At 38.1% G+C, this 18,069-nt stretch overlaps 1 protein-coding gene across 3 annotated transcripts in view; it reads right to left on the bottom strand.

The window, feature by feature from the left end:
* Positions 1-18,069, bottom strand: part of LOC106873931 (chondroitin sulfate proteoglycan 4) — a 218,893-nt gene that overhangs the window by 2,681 nt on the left and 198,143 nt on the right. For all 3 annotated transcript variants that reach the window (XM_089349307.1, XM_052966293.2, XM_089349308.1), the window contains 2 exons: positions 8,767-13,359; positions 1-2,253 (listed from right to left, as the gene is read on the bottom strand). The exon at positions 1-2,253 is cut by the window's left edge and continues 2,681 nt beyond it. In XM_089349307.1, the coding sequence (XP_089205433.1) occupies positions 1-2,253; positions 8,767-12,940 (6,427 nt within the window). In that variant the 5' untranslated portion in view covers positions 12,941-13,359. The remainder of the gene's footprint in view (positions 2,254-8,766; positions 13,360-18,069) is intronic.

The raw sequence follows: 18,069 nt of genomic DNA, 5'->3' as shown, positions 1-18,069 counted from the left end.
TTGAGGGAATGTTCACACCAATGGACGATGCTTGTTCTTGCATGAGTGACATGTAATCGTCAGATGCAGGACTATTGGTCAGATTTTGTTGTTGGGGTTCAATGTGAACATGGGGCTGATCCAAATGCACTGATCCATTGATCTGTGGTCGTGGTCGTGTGCGTGTGCCACGCACATTTTCTGAGGGTGATTTCTGTTTCCTTTTCCTCAACAAAATGAAAATAATGAGAACTATGATTATTATTATTAAGATAAATGAGACTACAATACAAACTATGAAAAAATCACTTGTAACATTTGGAATATCCTCTTGTTTCCCAGCAGCTTCCTTAGGCTCGATAGCAGCTGCAACTGATGTTAGACGAGGTGTCAAAGATGGCTTTAGATCTTCCTCTTTGCTTCCTGGTGGATGGATGTTGATTTCAAATTTACCAGAAGCTGGTTGCACATTCATTGCAACAAGTTTGAAAGAGAAAGAGTCAATAACACTATGGTTATGACCTGTTCTGTCAGCTTCATAGAGGATATCTCCATTTTGCACATCTTCATGGGTAAAACTTTTGATTAGAGTTCTTCGTCGAATTTCTCTTTTTCGGATAGGAGACCTCTTAATGAGTTGACCATACAAAGGAGACTCAGTTATGTGAAATTGAGGGTTGTCATTTGTTACTTCTGCTAGTTCAGAGGCATCAAGAACTGAAAGGTCAATAAGGGCTTGATCTCCAGCAATAGCTTTAAATGGGTGTTGTTTTAAAAGAGGACGCACAGTAATGTTAAAGCGAGCATCATAGACACGGCTGTCAATTTGTGGAAAGTACATACGTACTAAGAAATAGTCTGAACCAGATGCCATGTTTGTTTGAATGTAGAGTAAAAGACTGTTTTCAAGATCTGTTTGCGAGAACTGGCTAACAATCATATCTTTGAGATAGAGGTGACCATACTGGGGTCGACGTGTGATGTTGTAGCGGACATTTTCAGAAATTCCATTTGTACGAATCTTAAAGTTATTAAGGCTAATGTAAGCTGCAGACTGAGACTGCAGAACTTCAATGTCTGAATATTTGACAATATTTATAATGACTGGAATGACAGCAATATTGAACACAATATAGAATTGCTCAAATTTGCCATCGCTGACCTTAAAAGTGAAAGAGCCTTGGTGCCTGCTACCATCATGTAGAAACACCACTATACCAGCATTGACTTCACGTTGAGTGAACTGAGAAATTGGAACGTAATAACTGTTGTGAAACACTAACATTCCATTGTCAGCTTTTTTAATGATAGTATAAGTGATATTTTCTGGTGGGGTATCTGGATCAGTTGTCTCCAAATGTTTGCGTGTAATGTTCGCTGTTAAACCTTGAATGACTTGAATACCAGGGTTTTGAGTGAGCAGTACAAGATGTTGGTCATTGACTGGATAAATGGTGATGTTGAACTCATTTTCTAGAGTACGACTGCTCACATCAAGAGGTTTGCTTGTAATGTTACGTATCTTAATATTCAACAAGAATTTGAAGGAATCCTGCAAAGTTTCATTGCCGTTGTGCTCATACTTGAGACGCTCATGATTGATTTCTTGTTGAGAAAAGTTAACTCCGGGTAGTAGTAATCCTCGATCAAGAAGTAGTTTGCCATAACGAGGTGGTTCAGTGATTTCATATCTAACAGTGACATGTTTCTTTAGAATTTTCAGTTCCCGCACATATTTGTCAATATTAAGGTTATGTTTGGTGAAAAAAGCACTGCCACCTTCAACAACTTTCAATGGAGTGAGACTAATCAGCATGTTTTTGTTTTCTTGATTAATGTTGCCATATGAGATACTTATAAACATTATGTCTTCAATGCTGTTTGCATAGAGAGTTTCAACTCGGAATTTAAAAAAATCCCGCTGGGACCAGTTATGCAGGTTGGCTTTATGTCGATAAAAAATACGACCGCTATCAATGTCTGATTGTGTGAAATGATGAACTTCATTGAGTTGTTCATCCATTCGAGACACAATCTGACCATAGTGCGGACGGGTCCTCAGCCAGTACTTTATAGCATTTGTTTGGTTAGGGTTATTAGTGCTTGCAGACAGGTATTCATTAGTTAGAACTTGCATTGTATTTGGGTATACTTCCATTGGTTTGTTAACATCAAGGCTCAATATAAGGGAATGTGCTGTTATTTTAAAAATATGTTCATTATCAAAATTTGAACCATCTGTGATGCGGAACTGGAAGCTTCCTGTGCTGCCACCTACAAAATAAAAAATAATTCATTATTAGCATTTCAATGAATAAACTAATGCAGTCTTTCTTAAGTTAAAGGTTTATTTCTTTTTGAAAGAAGATAAAGGCAGTCAATTTTATCTCAAGAGTGAAGAGAACGATTTGCAATAGCAATATCAACCCTAGCGAGATTTGAAATTCATATATTAATAACTGGAACAAATATGATTAAAGTACATAGCCTACTAACTTCTGAATATATCCTTTTGCACTAACCACACAGCCTAATTCAAATCAATGAGATAATGTTTCATTCTTAGAGGTACAACAAGGAATTTGTAGGAGAAATGTGTGATATTACATAACTTTCAAGCATTATCAAAATAAGCAAAGAAAATTGATTTCATTCAGGAAGCAAAACAAAATTTCATATTTGGTAGTTGTCAACCAATGAAATAATTGATTTTCTTGGTTAATTTGATTCAATACAGTCTCTTTATTTTTGTATGAGAGGGTAAACAATTAATTAAATTGACTGAATTTTCAATATATTATGGGCATTTTAAATTCCACCGAAGTTGACTTTGCTTTTCATCCTTTCGGGGTTGATAAATTAAGTATCAGTTGCGTACTGGGGTCGATCTAATCAACAGGCCCCTCTCCCGCCAAAATTTCAGGCCTTGTGCCTAGAGTAGAAAGGAATATATCTAATTTATTGATCTTTGGAATGATAAAAGTAAGGTTGATAACTGGAATTTCAGCATAGTATGTAAACAGGTGGAAGAAAATACAACAAAGTATTTAGTCCAGCACACTACAATTTCTTAATACACATTGAAATAATTATTAACATCAGTTTAATAATACACACTGAAATAATTATCAATTTTAACTTTTGCTAATGAACTAAAACTTCAGGAATTCCTTCTAATTTGACACAGTAGTATAAATGAAACTGCTTTTTTAAATCTTCCATGCTACAAGGAAGTCAATAGAAAAAAATAGTTCTTGAGTTACAAAACACTTCCATAATGTAGGGGATCTCGGGAGAATAATAGAAGTCACTGTCAAAGCTGAATCACAATTTAATCATTTCATTTCAATTCCCAGTTTAACCATTTCATTTTACATCTTACACCTTTAACTTGCAGTCAGCAGCCTTAAGTAGGGTGGGTTCTAAGAGGCTAACTTGTTCCCATTATGCTATCATCATCATCGTTTAAACGTCCGCTATCCATGCTAGCATGGGTTGGATGATTTGACTGAAGACTGGTGAACCGGATGGATGCACCAGGCTCCAATCTGATCTGGCAGAGTTTCTACAGCTGGATGCCCTTCCTAACACCAACCACTCCGAGAGTGTAGTGGGTGCTTTTATGTGCCACCGGCACGAGGGCCAGTCACGCGGTACTGGCAACGGCCATGCTCAAAATGGTGTATTTTACGTGCCACCCACACAGGAGCCAGTCCAGCGGCACTGGCAATGACCTCACTCAAATAATTTTCTAATGTACCACTGGCACAAGTGCCAGTAAGGCGACGCTGGTAACGATTACGATCAAATGGTGCTATTTACGGGCCACTTGCACGGAAGCCAGACAGCTGCTCTGGCAATGATCACGCTCGGACAGTGCTGTTAGTGCTCCACTGGTACAGGTGCCAGTCATCGAATATGGTACAATTACGATTTTGATTTCACTTGCCCCACTCGCAAGCAGAGTTTAGTGTCCAATGAAGGAAAGGTTGGCATGGGTGCCAGTCGACAAATTTGGTTCGATTTCGATTTCAGATTCACTTGCCTCAACAGGTCTTCGCAAGCAGAATAAGTGAGCTGGCTACATCCCTGGCAGAGGCCACAGATTATGCTCTCACTTGGCTTGCCGGGTCTTCTCACGTACTGCATATTTCCAAAGGTCTTGGTCACTAGTCATTGCCTCGGTGAAGCCTACAGTTCGAAGGTCGTGCTTCACCACCTCATCCAAGGTCTTCTTGGGTCTACCTCTTCCACAGGTTCCCTCAACTGCTATGGTGTGGTACTTTTTCACACAGCTATCCTCATCCATTCTTGCCACATGACCATACCAGCGCAATCGTCTCTCTTGCACACCACAACTGATGCTTCTTAGGTCTAACTTGTCTCTCAAGGTACTTACACTCTGTCGAGTATGCACACTGACATTACACATCCATCGGAGCATACTGGCTTCGTTTCTTGTGAGCTTATGCATGTCCTCAGCAGTCACGACCCATGTTTCACTGCCATGTAGCATGGCTGTTCGTACACATGCGTCATACAGTCTGCCTTTTACAATTAGTGAGAGGCCCTTTGTCACCAGCAGAGGTAAGGGCTCTCTAAACTTTGCCCTGGCTATTCTTATTCTAGCAGCTAAACTTTCAGCCCCCCCCCCCTACAAATTTGGTCACCTAGGTAGCGGAAGCTATCAATTACTTCTAGTTTTTCTCCCAGAAGTGAGGCAAAGTTTGTTTTCTGCATATTTTCAGTGTTTATTATTGCTCCTGAGCATCTGCCACATACAAAAACTATCTTGCTAGTTAGCCTTCCTTTGATATTGCTGCACCTCTTATGTGTCCATAGCTTACACTGGGTACATCTTATGGAGTTTCTACCTATGCCTTTTCTACAGATCGAGCAGGGCCAACTACCTGAAGGGGTTTGCATTTTGTCTACCTTCCTACTTATTAGGACTTTGGTTTTGGCTAGGTTGACTCTAAGGCCCTTCGATTCCAGTCCTTGCTTCCACACCTGAAACGTCTCTAGTTCTGATAGTGACTCAGCAATTAGGGCAAGGTCATCAGCATAGAGGAGCTCCCAGGGGCATCCCGTCTTGAATTCCTGTGTTATTGCCTGGAGGACTATGATAAATAGGAGGGGGCTGAGGACTGAACCTTGGTGGACCCCTACCTCTACCTGGAATTCTTCACTGTACTGGTTGCCAACCCTCACCTTACTGACAGCATCTCTGTACATGGCTTGCACAGCTCTCACTAACCACTCATCTATCCCTAGTTTCCTCATTGACCACTAGATAAGGGAGCGAGGGACTCTGTCAAAGGCTTTCTCCATGTCAACGAAAGCCAGGTACAGAGGTTTATCTTTGGCTAGGTATTTCTCCTGCAGCTGTTTTACCAGAAATATAGCATCAGTGATGCTTTTCCCTGGAACGAACCCAAACTGCATCGTATCTAAACTGACTCTCTCCCTAATTAGTTGGGCTATGACCCTCTTGGTAACCTTCATTACCTGGTCCAACAACTTGATACCTCTGTAATTGTTTGTGTCTAAAGCGTCACCTTTACCTTTGTAGCAGTTGACTATGGTGATGCTACACCAGTCATTGGGTATGACTCCTTCGTGTATCACCTGATTTACTATACAGGTGACTAGGCTATAGCCGACACTGCCAGATATTTTAAGCATCTCTGCAGTGATTTCTGATGGGCCAGCGGCTTTCCCTGTCTTCATACTCTTGATCGCTTTATCTACCAAGGTACTGTTAATTAGGATAGCTGGTCCCTCTGTTGGGTTGACATGTGGCAGACTCTCTTCCACCGATTCATTCTCTGTATTAAGCAACCTTTCATAGTGGCGTCTCCAAATCACTCTCTTTGCAGCCTCGTTTAGTGCAAGTGAGTCATCTTCTATGCGGACACATTTCTCTCCTTCGACATCATGATTCTCTCTCACACACCGTCTTGGAAGACGAAATACTTCAAGTTTTTGGTCCTCACGGCGCAGAACATTGGCAAGTTTTTTCTTATCTGCTTCCCCTCTGGCTAAGTAAACCTGTCTCCTAGCTTCCCTTCTGGCAGTCTGATACAATTTCCTGATACCACCATTCTTCCAGTCCTTCCAAGCCTGATTCTTTTGTCTAATAGCCCTGTCAACCACATTGTTCCACCACCACGTTACTTTGGGTCGAGAGGGGACTTTGCACCATCCACAGATCTGGTCGATGGCTCTCTACAGGTTGTCCTGTAAAAACCTCCAATTGTCTTCCCCATTGTGTGATGCTATCTCCCCTTCTATTTCGTCAAATGCTTTGAGTAAGACATTTCTAAATCTCTGTCCATTTGCAGGATCTTTAAGCTTCCAGATCCTTCTCCTCCAAGCTGGTCTACTTCTGGGCATCCATTTAGCCTTGATCCTGGGAAGGTTTTGGCATTTATAAGCAGTCCTCTTTCCTTATTTCTGGCGAGGATGTAGTTGATTTGGCTAGTGTGTCTGCCGGAATGGTAGGTGACTAGGTGACAGGCAAGTTTCCTGAAGTTGGTATTGCAAACCATAAGATAATTTGCATCACAGAACTCCAGCAGTCTGGTTTCTTCCTCATTGCGGGAATCGAAGCCATAGCCTCCATGTACACCATGGAAGCCCCCTACATGTTGTCCAACATGTCCATTGAAATCACCAGCCACAAAGAGAAGGTCCCTGTCATTCGCCAATGAGGTAGTTTGCAACAGGGTGTCATAGAATTGGTCTTTCTGCCCATCCGGTAGCCCCGGTTGAGGGGCATAGGCCGTGATGATGGTAGCTAACCTATGGTGAAGCACTAGTCTAATCTTAAGTACTCTGACTACCTCGATTACCTTATCAACCCATTTCTCTGCAAGAAGTATTCCCACGCCCCCCGACCCCATCAGTGTTCCCTGCCCAGAAAATCTTGTACCTGTGTTCTTTGCCTTTGAGGAACCTAGCAGAACCTCCTCTCCACCTTACTTCTTGGATGCAGCATGAATCTATGCGTCTCTGTTCAAGCATCTCAACAATCTCACCAGACCTACCTTTCAGTGTGCCGACGTTGAGAGTGCCAATTCTGATGGTGTGGGAGGTGTGGGCCTGTCAGAAAATTTTCTGTGGTGACTGAATAACTAATTAAGGGTTATAAAATAATTTCAAATAGAATCTTTGAGTCACATATTTCTCTCTTGACTTCTGGATATCAGTCTCTTTCTGACATTCACTGTTAAACTTTAAGGAATCTAGTGGTGGTATCTATTACTCCACAGAAGTATTTCAAAAATCAATAAAATGGTACTGTGAGTGTGGGAAGTAAAGAGTTTGTATACTTTACATTGAATCTTATCTAGGATTCTGGTATTGTCAATGTAATTGAGGTTGAGCTGCAGTTATTTGGGTGATATGTCTCACGTATTGTTGCTTAACCCTGTCAGCAGTAATTGAATAAACATATGATCAAAGATGACCAACATGCCTTTTCTTGTGTATTTTGGACATCCTCATCCAATGTATCTTTCCTTTTGTAAGACAATAGAGTGATGTGATTTGAGGGAGATTTAGCTACAATTTCAAGCAGGCCAAACATCCATGTACAGGCTTTTTCATTAGTTTGCATGGTTCTGTATACAGTGGAGAGTTATACAGCAGTTTAATGTCTGGTGTGAAATACACTTCCAAAACCTGTCAGAGATTTTATTTTCTATCTGATACCACCAGTTTTGAGTCAGTAAGGAAACTTTAGTCATTTAAGTTGCTAGAAGTAACAGTTAAATCCTTTTTAAATCTCAATCTACTGTCTTAAAATAGGGAGGGCAGATATCTTATATACACTTCGTCTGAAATCAGCTGGCCATGGATATAACACCTTTTTTCATAGGTTTGCTCAATCAGGGCTGATCTGGAGTTGAACAACAATAACAACTAGCTCTTACAGTCAGGTCAATTATACATCTACATTTATATATTTAAAAAATTTGTATTATCAAGACCATATTGATCTAAAGCACAACAACCACAGCAGATGGTTGCTAAAGTCAAGAGATGGTTCAATTAGTTCTACAACTATAAATGAGTTCAAATCTTTTCTGTCTCAGTATTTCCCACTGAATAAAGATTTAGCTTATAGGTTAAAAGACTATAGCACAATAGATTACACACCTAGATGTATCAGCTGTTACCTAGTAGTTCTCAGCTGATAAATGTAATGGTCATGAAAAGGTCATACAGTTGAAGATGGTAACTAAGATTTAATAATAGAAAGAAAATAAATTTTGTAGTACATGTAAGTTTCTCAAGGAACAGTAAATTTAAAACAGCAGCAAATGGGAATTAAAGGAAACTTCTTTCCACTTTTTGATACTCGTCATTGTTTGTAATTTTGGTATGTAAAATTTTCACAAGTCTACAAAGTTTGGGTACTGCCAATTAAGCCAATCTAGTATGTTACTTGCATTTACTTTATTAGCCCTTGAAGGATGAAAAGTAAACTCTGCTTTGGTGAGATTTGAGCTCACAATGTAAAGGAGTGTAATTAAATAACACAAGACATTTCTCAAGAACTCTAACCAATCACTGTTCTTCAATATTCAGAATGATATATACATACGATGGAATTCTGAAGCAGTCAAAAGATTTGAAATACTCTTTGTACTCAGAATTCATGTGCTTTGTTTTCTATCACAATTTCAACCACTGAAGACACTGATATATGAAGCAGCTGACATATGACAGGATTAGATGAGTTAATATGAAAATGATATAACCTAATTGAAATTCACTTACCTGTGTGAACAAATGCAATCAAGTTCTGCTTGACCATTTGTTGAGAAAAAGAACTAAGTTTCTTTGAAGTATTATTAACCAAAGCTAAGTAACCATTGGAGGGTTCAGTCACTTGAAAAATAAGGTCCCCTTCTTTAGAGTCAGGGTCAACTGCTCTGAGGTGATCAATTGTTAATATAGTCACAGACTGATTCCATACTTGTATTCCTTTGTTGCGTATAATCTGTGGCAGCTGGTCATTGATTGGCTTCACTTTTACTGACAACCTTTTCTCTTCACTTTCTTGACCATTGACTTTCAATCTACCAGAAATCCACAGATGGTCAAGGGATGTCTCACTGTCATCATGAACATAATAGATGAGCTCATCAAGAAGCTCTTGGGAAGTAAATTGAGAAATGGCATTGCCTTTATTTGTTATGGATTCTAGCCAACCAAATTTGGGTTGTTTTGTTACATTGTAGATTACTAGCTTATCTTCAAAATGTTTACCTCGAATGCGAATATTTTTCTTGGTTAGCATTTGACTTTGACCTTCTGATACAGTAACATTTGTCAGCTGCAAAGGTAATATTTTTGGCAATATGTCGATGACAAACTCAAGATTGTGCAACTTTTTAAATCCATTGGTGACATCAAAAATAAATCCATCAGTATTAGTCTCAACATCCTTTTGTATTTGTTGGTGAACATATTTCAGTTTTTCCTCATTGATATCTTCTTGTGTGAAAGTGATATTACTTTTATCTGAATATAATATATCACCAACTGAAAGAAAGCCAAACTTGGGTGGTGTGGTAACATGATACTGGATATCAGCTGGGAATGAATCTGGATGACTCACATGCAAGTAGTTGTTAGTTATAATCACACTTTGGCTTTCATTTATGACCACAATTTTGTTATGAATTACATGGGGTGGATGACGCTGGCTCTCCAGGAAAAGAAGAATTGAGAAGGATCCTTGTGTCTCTGAAGGGCCGGCCTCAACAGCAAATTTGAAATAATCATCAAGTTTACTGTTTCCATTGTGCTTGTATGTTAGCATATCACGTTTTATATCAGCTAGAGAGAAGCTGTTAATTCTCTTGTTATCAAGAAGTAATTCACCATACATTGGTTCTCTCATGATGAAAAAAACAATCTCTTCATCTCTAACATTAACATTTGTTTCAATACTGAGATTAAAGGGAGTGATAGTAACACTTTTTCCCTTCAATACTGACACCCCTGTGTTGTTAAGGACTTTGATAAAAGGAGCAGAAGCCTCAATTTCAAGGGTAAATTTCCGTACAAAATGTCCATCTGTTACTGAAAATTTAAGGTAGTCAACTGAATTTCCTGAGTTCTTCACTAGCAGCTTTCTATCAATTATATCTTGCTGTGTAAATCGAAACACATAGCTTCGGTCCATTCTGTTTAAAACATGATGATCAGATTTATCTGTTAATGTGTAGATAAGCTTGTTGTCGTCAAAGTTGATATCAGGGTCAGTAAATGCAAGGTCATGAATACTTAGAGTTCGTTCCCCATTAAGAATTATATAGAAGGGTTTATCAACAACACGTTGTGGTGAATTGTCATTTTTCATTACAATCTGGATGTCGAAGTGACCAGAGAAATCAGATAGTTCTTCTTGCTTATCTGTTGTTTGCAGAATAATAGGAGTAGCTGTAAAAGCAAATGAATCAGTTTTGTGTTCAGACCCATCATGAACATACATTAAGCGGCCTTCACGGATATCTTTGTTTGTAAAAGTTTCAACATTTTCCTTGGGGGTCATTCGATAGTGTGGATCAACTATAATCAATTTACCATATTGTGGTGATTTGAACACAATGTATTGAAATTCTCTGTGTTTGTCCATTTCAATGTAAAGATCATTTCGAGTGATAACTTTTCTTTCTCCTTCAATTACTCTTTCTAGGCCATTGTTGATGTAGCGAACATCTGTCTCATTAGGAATATACTCTATATGGAAACGGAGACGTCGAGGAGGAACACCTTTCACAGAAAGGTGCATGTCTATAGAATCATCTAAGCTACTATAGGACTGTCGCTTAAGACTGTAGTGGATCATATTACTGTGCAACTCATTCAGTGTGAAAGACCCATCTCTTTGAAGAGGCTGAAGCTTTTTCAAGGCAGATGTTGAAGTATCTGGTTTTGCACGATAAAGGTTACCATAGGATGGGGGACGCACAATAGTAAAGAAAACTTCTCTTGGGGGTATTCTTTGAGTATTCAACTTAACATTGAGATATTTAGTTGAAAGCACTTTTGACATGGTGTATCTTAAAACAAGTTTCTTGTTAGCTACAACACTCAGTTGAACCCCAACAAACTTGATTCTAAAAGCCTCAACATTTGTTTCGGCATCTTGACATGTAACAGTGTACTTAAATATATCTGAATCAGGAGTGGAGTTAAATGGTTTGCTGAAATAACGAATACGTCCAGCATCAATATGACGCTGAACAAATGTGGTAACAGGTAACCATGCATTATTTTCATGTTTACGGCGTTGGATTTCCCCATAGTAAGGACCTTCGTTGATTTTGTAACGAATCTCGAGATTTCGGTTTGGAACATTTGTGCTAAAAGACAAATTATTTGAGGTAATCAGAGAGTGAGAGCCAAGTGGAAGGTACAAACCAGTGTTGGCTTTGATAGTCAATTTTAGTTTCATTGCCCGGATAATTATATTAGTATCCTTTGATTTAGAAAAGCCATCAGTTACATATATGCGAATAAAAGCCACAGTTGAATCACGTTGTACAAGCCAAATCTTGCCTGAATTGATGTCAGCTTGACTGAATGTTGTGATTGAAAATCCTGGCCGAGAAGAATTTTCAAAGAAGCACTTTGATTGAGTTGGATTCTCTAAGTGATAAATCAATTCTTCAGGTGGTGTATCTGGGTCTTCAGCCATTAGTATGGATTTTTGGATCTGTACTTTAGAATTTTGAGCTACTTGAATTTCTCCGTTAGGACGAAGCCTGAGGATTGGTGGGTCATTGCGTGGGATAATTTCAATTGGTAGAACGAACCGATAGATACGTTTCAGTTCTGGTACCAGGCGATGACTACTGCCAATTATCTTCACTTGTATTGTTACATCGTCACTAAGAGTATCACTACCACCATGTCTATACACAACATTTCCTTCTCTAAGTTCTTGTTGTGTGAAAGAGTGTCTTTCAATAGTTCCTTGTCGAGGAAGTATAAGAACTGTGAATAAAATGGCAGAATCATGGATACCATAATCTTCATATTTGAATAGTATATTAATGTTGGTTGTAGTGATAATCTTCTCAGTTTCCTCCTCAACGACCAACTTCTGAACAGCTACAAAGTCAAAGTTACGATCTGTATTAGATGATGGACTAACTGCTATTGGCTTAATGCAGTCACCTGTGTCACAGGAACACTGAAATCGATCAAAACCAATTTCTTCACATTGAGCATCATGTATGCAAGGACTTGATGCACATGGGTAATGCCAAAGACATGATGGATCAATTTCCCGACTAATTTCAACATCTCGAAAGCCAAACTGTCGTGAATTGAGGAAAATGTCTCGGAAACAGCCTTTTATTGAATCAGAGGAGTTGTGGTCAAGAAGTGACATTAGCCCTCGTTCCATAGCAAGGCTTTTAGTTTTGAGTTGCAAACCACCAAAATATAAATAACCTCCTAAGTTGAGGTACATTTTGTTCCCAAAATTAGTCCGTGATATATTTTCATGACCATCAATTGTCAAAATCAAGATTTGCTGACTGATTTTTATAGTAACTGAATGCCACAGGCCATTACTGACATCTACATTTGAGAATACTTCGACAACACCATTTCCTTTGTCAACGGAAAGCTTTATTTTGGAATTGAGAATTTCCAAAGAGATAAAATCTGGATCACTGTGTTGTCCTTCACAGAAAAGCAAAAGGCCTGTTTGTGTCCTAGTGCGGAAGTCAAATGTTATCTCCCCTTGTTCACGAATTCGCAAGTGAGGAAAAGCAATGAATGAAGTGTCAGAAAGAAGAGTGATAGGCTGATGATTGCCTGCATCAAATTCGCTGTCACATGACCAAGAAACTTCAACAACATTTTGTGGATCTTTTAAGTGCCGAGCTTTTCGTACAATATTTTTCTTATTAAAAAACACTTTCTCCATACACCCTCGGAAGTTATAGCTGTTGGAGAGGACATTTTGGTAAGAACCAGTTCCTCCGAGAAAGATTCCTTGATTGATGTCCAGAGTACGGAATTCTTCAGCAATTTTAATAGAAGTGCTGAAGATTTTGTCAATGGTTAGAGTAGCTGTGTTGTTTATATGTAGAAAGTGGACATCATGCCACTGGCGATCATGGAGACGCAAGTCTGGATTGGACTGAAGACTTGCACTTCCTGAGCCAAAGTCAAAATGTACATGAATGATGCCAGATTTCAGTTCTATGATGCAATAATCAGGCTGACCAGCAGCAAGCAACAGCAAACCATAGGGACGGTGAGTTTTGAAACGAAGTTTGATGTTGGTACTACTTGAAGACTCTTGCAATGGCACATGAACATAGCTTTGACCATAGAAGGAAACTGAAAAATAAGAGAGAAAAAACAATATGAAATATTATATGGATTAAAATGCAGGGCATAACACATTATATAGACTTAAAACATTGATAATCACAGAGACAATTCTAAGAGAGAGAACGCAACTCAACTTATGTCTACAGCAAGTGTCTCCTACTATCAAAAAGCTTTTTCAGCACACCAGTGCAATCATCTCTCAACTTACATTAACCAATATCTTTGAAGCTCATTCACTTCTCGTGGTATTAAATAGATGGGAGCTCAGAAAAACTTATTTCCTGACTTCCACAGAAATAAATGGAAGTAAATAAAATTGTACTATCTAGACACAAACAAAATACAGTTATGAACTCACAATCCAAGAACAGGAACTTGAAAATCTAAAGTACATTAACCAGCTAAGTGTTTAAGGGCTACAACCCTGTTATAGTCCTTGGTGATGCTATGCACTCAACCATTAGTTTACAGTGAGGTAGATGGAGGTATAAATGATATATATATATATATATATATATGATTGAGAAAAAAAGGATGGTCAGAATCTTCCACAAACAGTTTCTCTGAAGGAAGTGTTTTGGATACATGTAGCTGCTATTGCTTTCAAACAGTGAAATATTACACATAGAAAATTACAAAGTAAAAAAAAAAGAGAAAATTACAATAAATACCACTGCAAACTTACAACAGCAACATAAAGTGACTATATATACAATAAGTGGAACCATAGATTGAAGAGAATAGTGAATGGTGCATGAGGAAGACTTACAAATTTAATGCTGGCAGAATTTATATAACTGTTGTACTTAAGAGAGGCAGTGCTATGGCATAATCTTGTAGTAGCCAATAGAATCTCCACTTGAAATTGGATGCAGCATTGTGGTAAAAGAAAAAAACAAACAGGCAAATTTTACCCCTTGTCATAAGACATTCTTATATATGTATCTGGATATTTATAGCCAAAAAATAGCTATAAAAAAGTTTGGCACATAGTGCCCCTGGACTGGCTCTTGTGCGGGTGGCACATAAGATGCACCATTTTGAGCGTGGCCGTTGCCAGTACCGCCTGACTGGCTTCCGTAGGATTTTAGAGCGAGATCGTTGCCAGTGCCCCTGGACTGGCTTGTGCGGGTGGCACATAAAAGACACCATTTCGACCGTGGCCGTTGCCAGTATCACCTGACTGGCCTTCGTGCAGGTGACACGTAAAAGCACTTACTACACTCTCTGAGTGGTTGGCGTGAGGAAGGGCATCCAGCTGAAGAAACTCTGCCAAATTTAGATTGGAGCCTGGTGTTGCCATCCGGTTTCACCAGTCCTCAGTCAAGTCGTCCAACCCATGCTAGCATGGAAAGCGGACGTTAAACGATGATGATGATGATGATGATATATATATATATAAATGCTGGTGCCCAAGCATGACGATGGCTCTCGAGCTGAAATTAGTAAAGAAAGAAATGTGTGTGTGTGTGTGTGTGAAGGTGCATGGCCTAGTGGTTAGGGTGTTACACTCATGATCTAGCAATCATGGGTTTGATTTTTAGACTGGGCAGTGCTCCAGTACACTCAGCTGTAAATGAGTAACCCTGTGACAAAATAGCCTTCTGATCAGAGGAATGTTGGCCGGCTTGCCCAGCTAAGCAATGCGAAGTGCATTGTGACCGGCAATGTATAACAACAACATCTAATAATATGTTTAATTCTGTGATATATATATATATACATATATATATATATATATATATATATAGGTGAAGAGATTTAACATTATATATATATATATATATATATATATTTACGATGAAAGTAAACAAAGCTTGTTTTAGAAGCGTTGAAATTAGGGCTCGAAACTGGTTTTATAAAACCGGTTAAAACCGGTTTTATATTATGATCAGTAAAACCGAAACGGATTTGCCAAAACCGATTTTAATGCTTGTTGTTTCTTTTTTTTTTTTTTTCGCAAAACATTTCTTCATTTTTTTCTTTTGAAGAAATATCTTTGAAACTGATATCTTTGAAACTGAACTAACTGTACTGTGGTCGGTCGCCTTTAGTTGTGAGTGCTGTCTGTTTCATTGAAACATATCAGTTCTCACCTTCTCTCCCCTTGAACCTTAGATCAGCACCTTGTCATTTCCTTCGCTAACCCCTGGCTGACTCCTTGAATTTGGAGGTAACCGACTTTATTCAGAGCAAGTCAAGGGGATGCTGTTAGTCTTCAGTCAGATGATCTTTCCCGTTGAGCATATGCAATAACCAGTTCTAGATTCATTTCAAGGAAGTAACACTAACTAATTTTTTTCTTAATTATTTTCATTAGCCCTAACATGATAAAAAGAAAATTAACTGTTTGGAATTTTTTTGATTGGAAAAACAAAGATGAAGCTCAATGCAACAAGTGTGATAAGATCATGAAGTCTTCTGGAGGATCTGCTACGTCTCTGTTCTTGCACTTGAAGAAAATACATCAAATCGATATAAATCAAGATGCCAACCAGCCTCCTGTGAAAATGACAAGAACAATGGAACACTTTTTAACAAAGAAATCAATGGAAGAAGAAGTTTCAAAGTTAGCTGATATGGATGGATTCTCTTTCAATTCAATCACCAAAAGCGATTTTATACAGAGAAATCCTCATAATTAGAGAGGCAAATATGATAAATTACAACCAACATCTGCAAACGGAGTCAGGAATATGGTAATGAATTATTACATAACCATGAAAGAAGAACTTATTCATTATTTTGAAAAAGAAGTAGCGCTGGAGATTCGCTACTCATTGACATTGGATGAATACACATCAATTCAAAATAAACAATATATGAACATAAATGTTCATGGGAAAGACAATTGTTGGTCGTTGGGTCTTATTGAGATCCATGGCTCCCTTAATAGCAGGAGAACGGAGCAATTTGTGAGAGGACATTTTCGTGAATTTGGATTGGATTTGGATATACACATTGTAGGCTGTACGATGGATGATGCTTCTATGATGGTGAAATTCGGAAAAGAAATAAGACCTGATCACCAACAATGTCTCACACATTGCATACATCTGTATGTGATCGACATTCTCTATCAAAAAATATTGAAAATATTGCCTCAACCGATGAGACTGATAAAAAAAGTGAAGAGATCGCTATAACAGACGATAGTGATGATGAAGCTGACATAAGCCAACAGGACATACTTTTTCAAACAGATTTGGCTCACGAAAATGCTTGTTTCCCCAGCTAAAACTTGAATTTAACAAAGTTTTAAATAAGGCAAGAAAAATTTCAAAACTTTTCCGTAAATCTCCTACAAAAAATGAAATTTTGCAAGATTTTGTACGAGCGAACTTTGACAACAGAGAATATAAACTTATACTGGATTGCAGAATTAGGTGGAATAGTACATTCCATATGATTGAGATTTTTTTAAATTGAAAAGCTGCATTCCTAATGTTCTACGAGCAGTACTTTCCACAGATGCCGTAGCTGATGAAGAATGGAAATCTCTCGATTTACTATATGAAATTCTGCATCCAGTAGAAATTATTTTGAAGGCTATTTGCACTGATGATATGGATTTACTGAAAGCGGAATATTCTATAGAATTTTTATTGAATAAACTTAATATCGTCGGCAACCCTTAGGCTTTAAATCTGCGTGAAAGACTTATGCATAGATATAATAAAAGAAGAAATGTTGAAACTTTGACTCTCTTGAGGTATTTACATAACCCAAGGAAGTTTAAAGGTGAATCAATTTCTGGACCTTTTTCTTTTTTTAAGGAAACAACATTTAAGGAAGTATGCTGAACAAACATATAGGAGATTATTTCCTAAACATGACGCTGAGAACACAACAGAATTATACAAAGAAAATGAAATAGGAGGAAACCTAAAACAAGTGTTACTGTTGTCCCATCTACTTACGAAGGTAATGAACTCATGCGTGAATACACAAGCGCAATGAAGAAAATGAACAAAGAGCCCAAGATAATAACAGATGGATTTGAAATCTCTGAAGAATTCGAATATTTTGAAGCCACTTCGAACAGAAGTGAAAAGCTTGAGAAACTTTATAGAGCATTGCTTACAACTAAAGCAACTAGTGTCCAGTTGGAAAGAGCTTTTTCAATTACTGGACTTTTCAACACAAAAATTAGGACAAGTTTGTCAGGTAAAACACTGAATGCATTGTGTTTTTTAAAAGATTATTTTCGAAGGAAAGTGAATCATCAAGCAAGTCAAGAAACTTGATTGATTCTCAAAAATACGACTTGGAAAAACGTTGCATTCCTGATTAAATAAATATACTATTATTTTTTGTTGTTATTTGTACATAGATACAGATACAGGCACCACCAACATATTTGTGGATATCAATCAAACTGTTACTTTCTCTCTTTCTCTGTGTACGTATATAAATAAAATACAATGTATGACAAACTTCTTCGTTACAGGGACACTGCTCTAAATCCGCGAAAACCGGTTTTTAACCTGTTTTGAGAATTATCAGTTTTTTTCGAGCCCTAGTTGAAATGTATTGAAAGATACAGAAATAATTTTTTTTTATTCTCAAACGCGTGTAATGCTAATAAATAGCGTGATCATGATAAATCATCCATACATTGCAGAAAAATATGTTACCGGCCAGCCATGAGACTCGAACTTGACGCGTAATCACAGGGATGTGAGTTCGAGTCTCATGGCTGGCCGGTAACGTATT

This window comes from Octopus bimaculoides, chromosome 3 (assembly GCF_046866305.1).
Source record: "Octopus bimaculoides isolate indiv1 chromosome 3, ASM4686630v1, whole genome shotgun sequence".
In the NCBI taxonomy this organism is placed as follows: domain Eukaryota; kingdom Metazoa; phylum Mollusca; class Cephalopoda; order Octopoda; family Octopodidae; genus Octopus; species Octopus bimaculoides.
The sequence above is the reverse complement of the archived record's forward strand: the minus strand, read 5'-3'. Positions and strand labels throughout refer to the sequence as shown.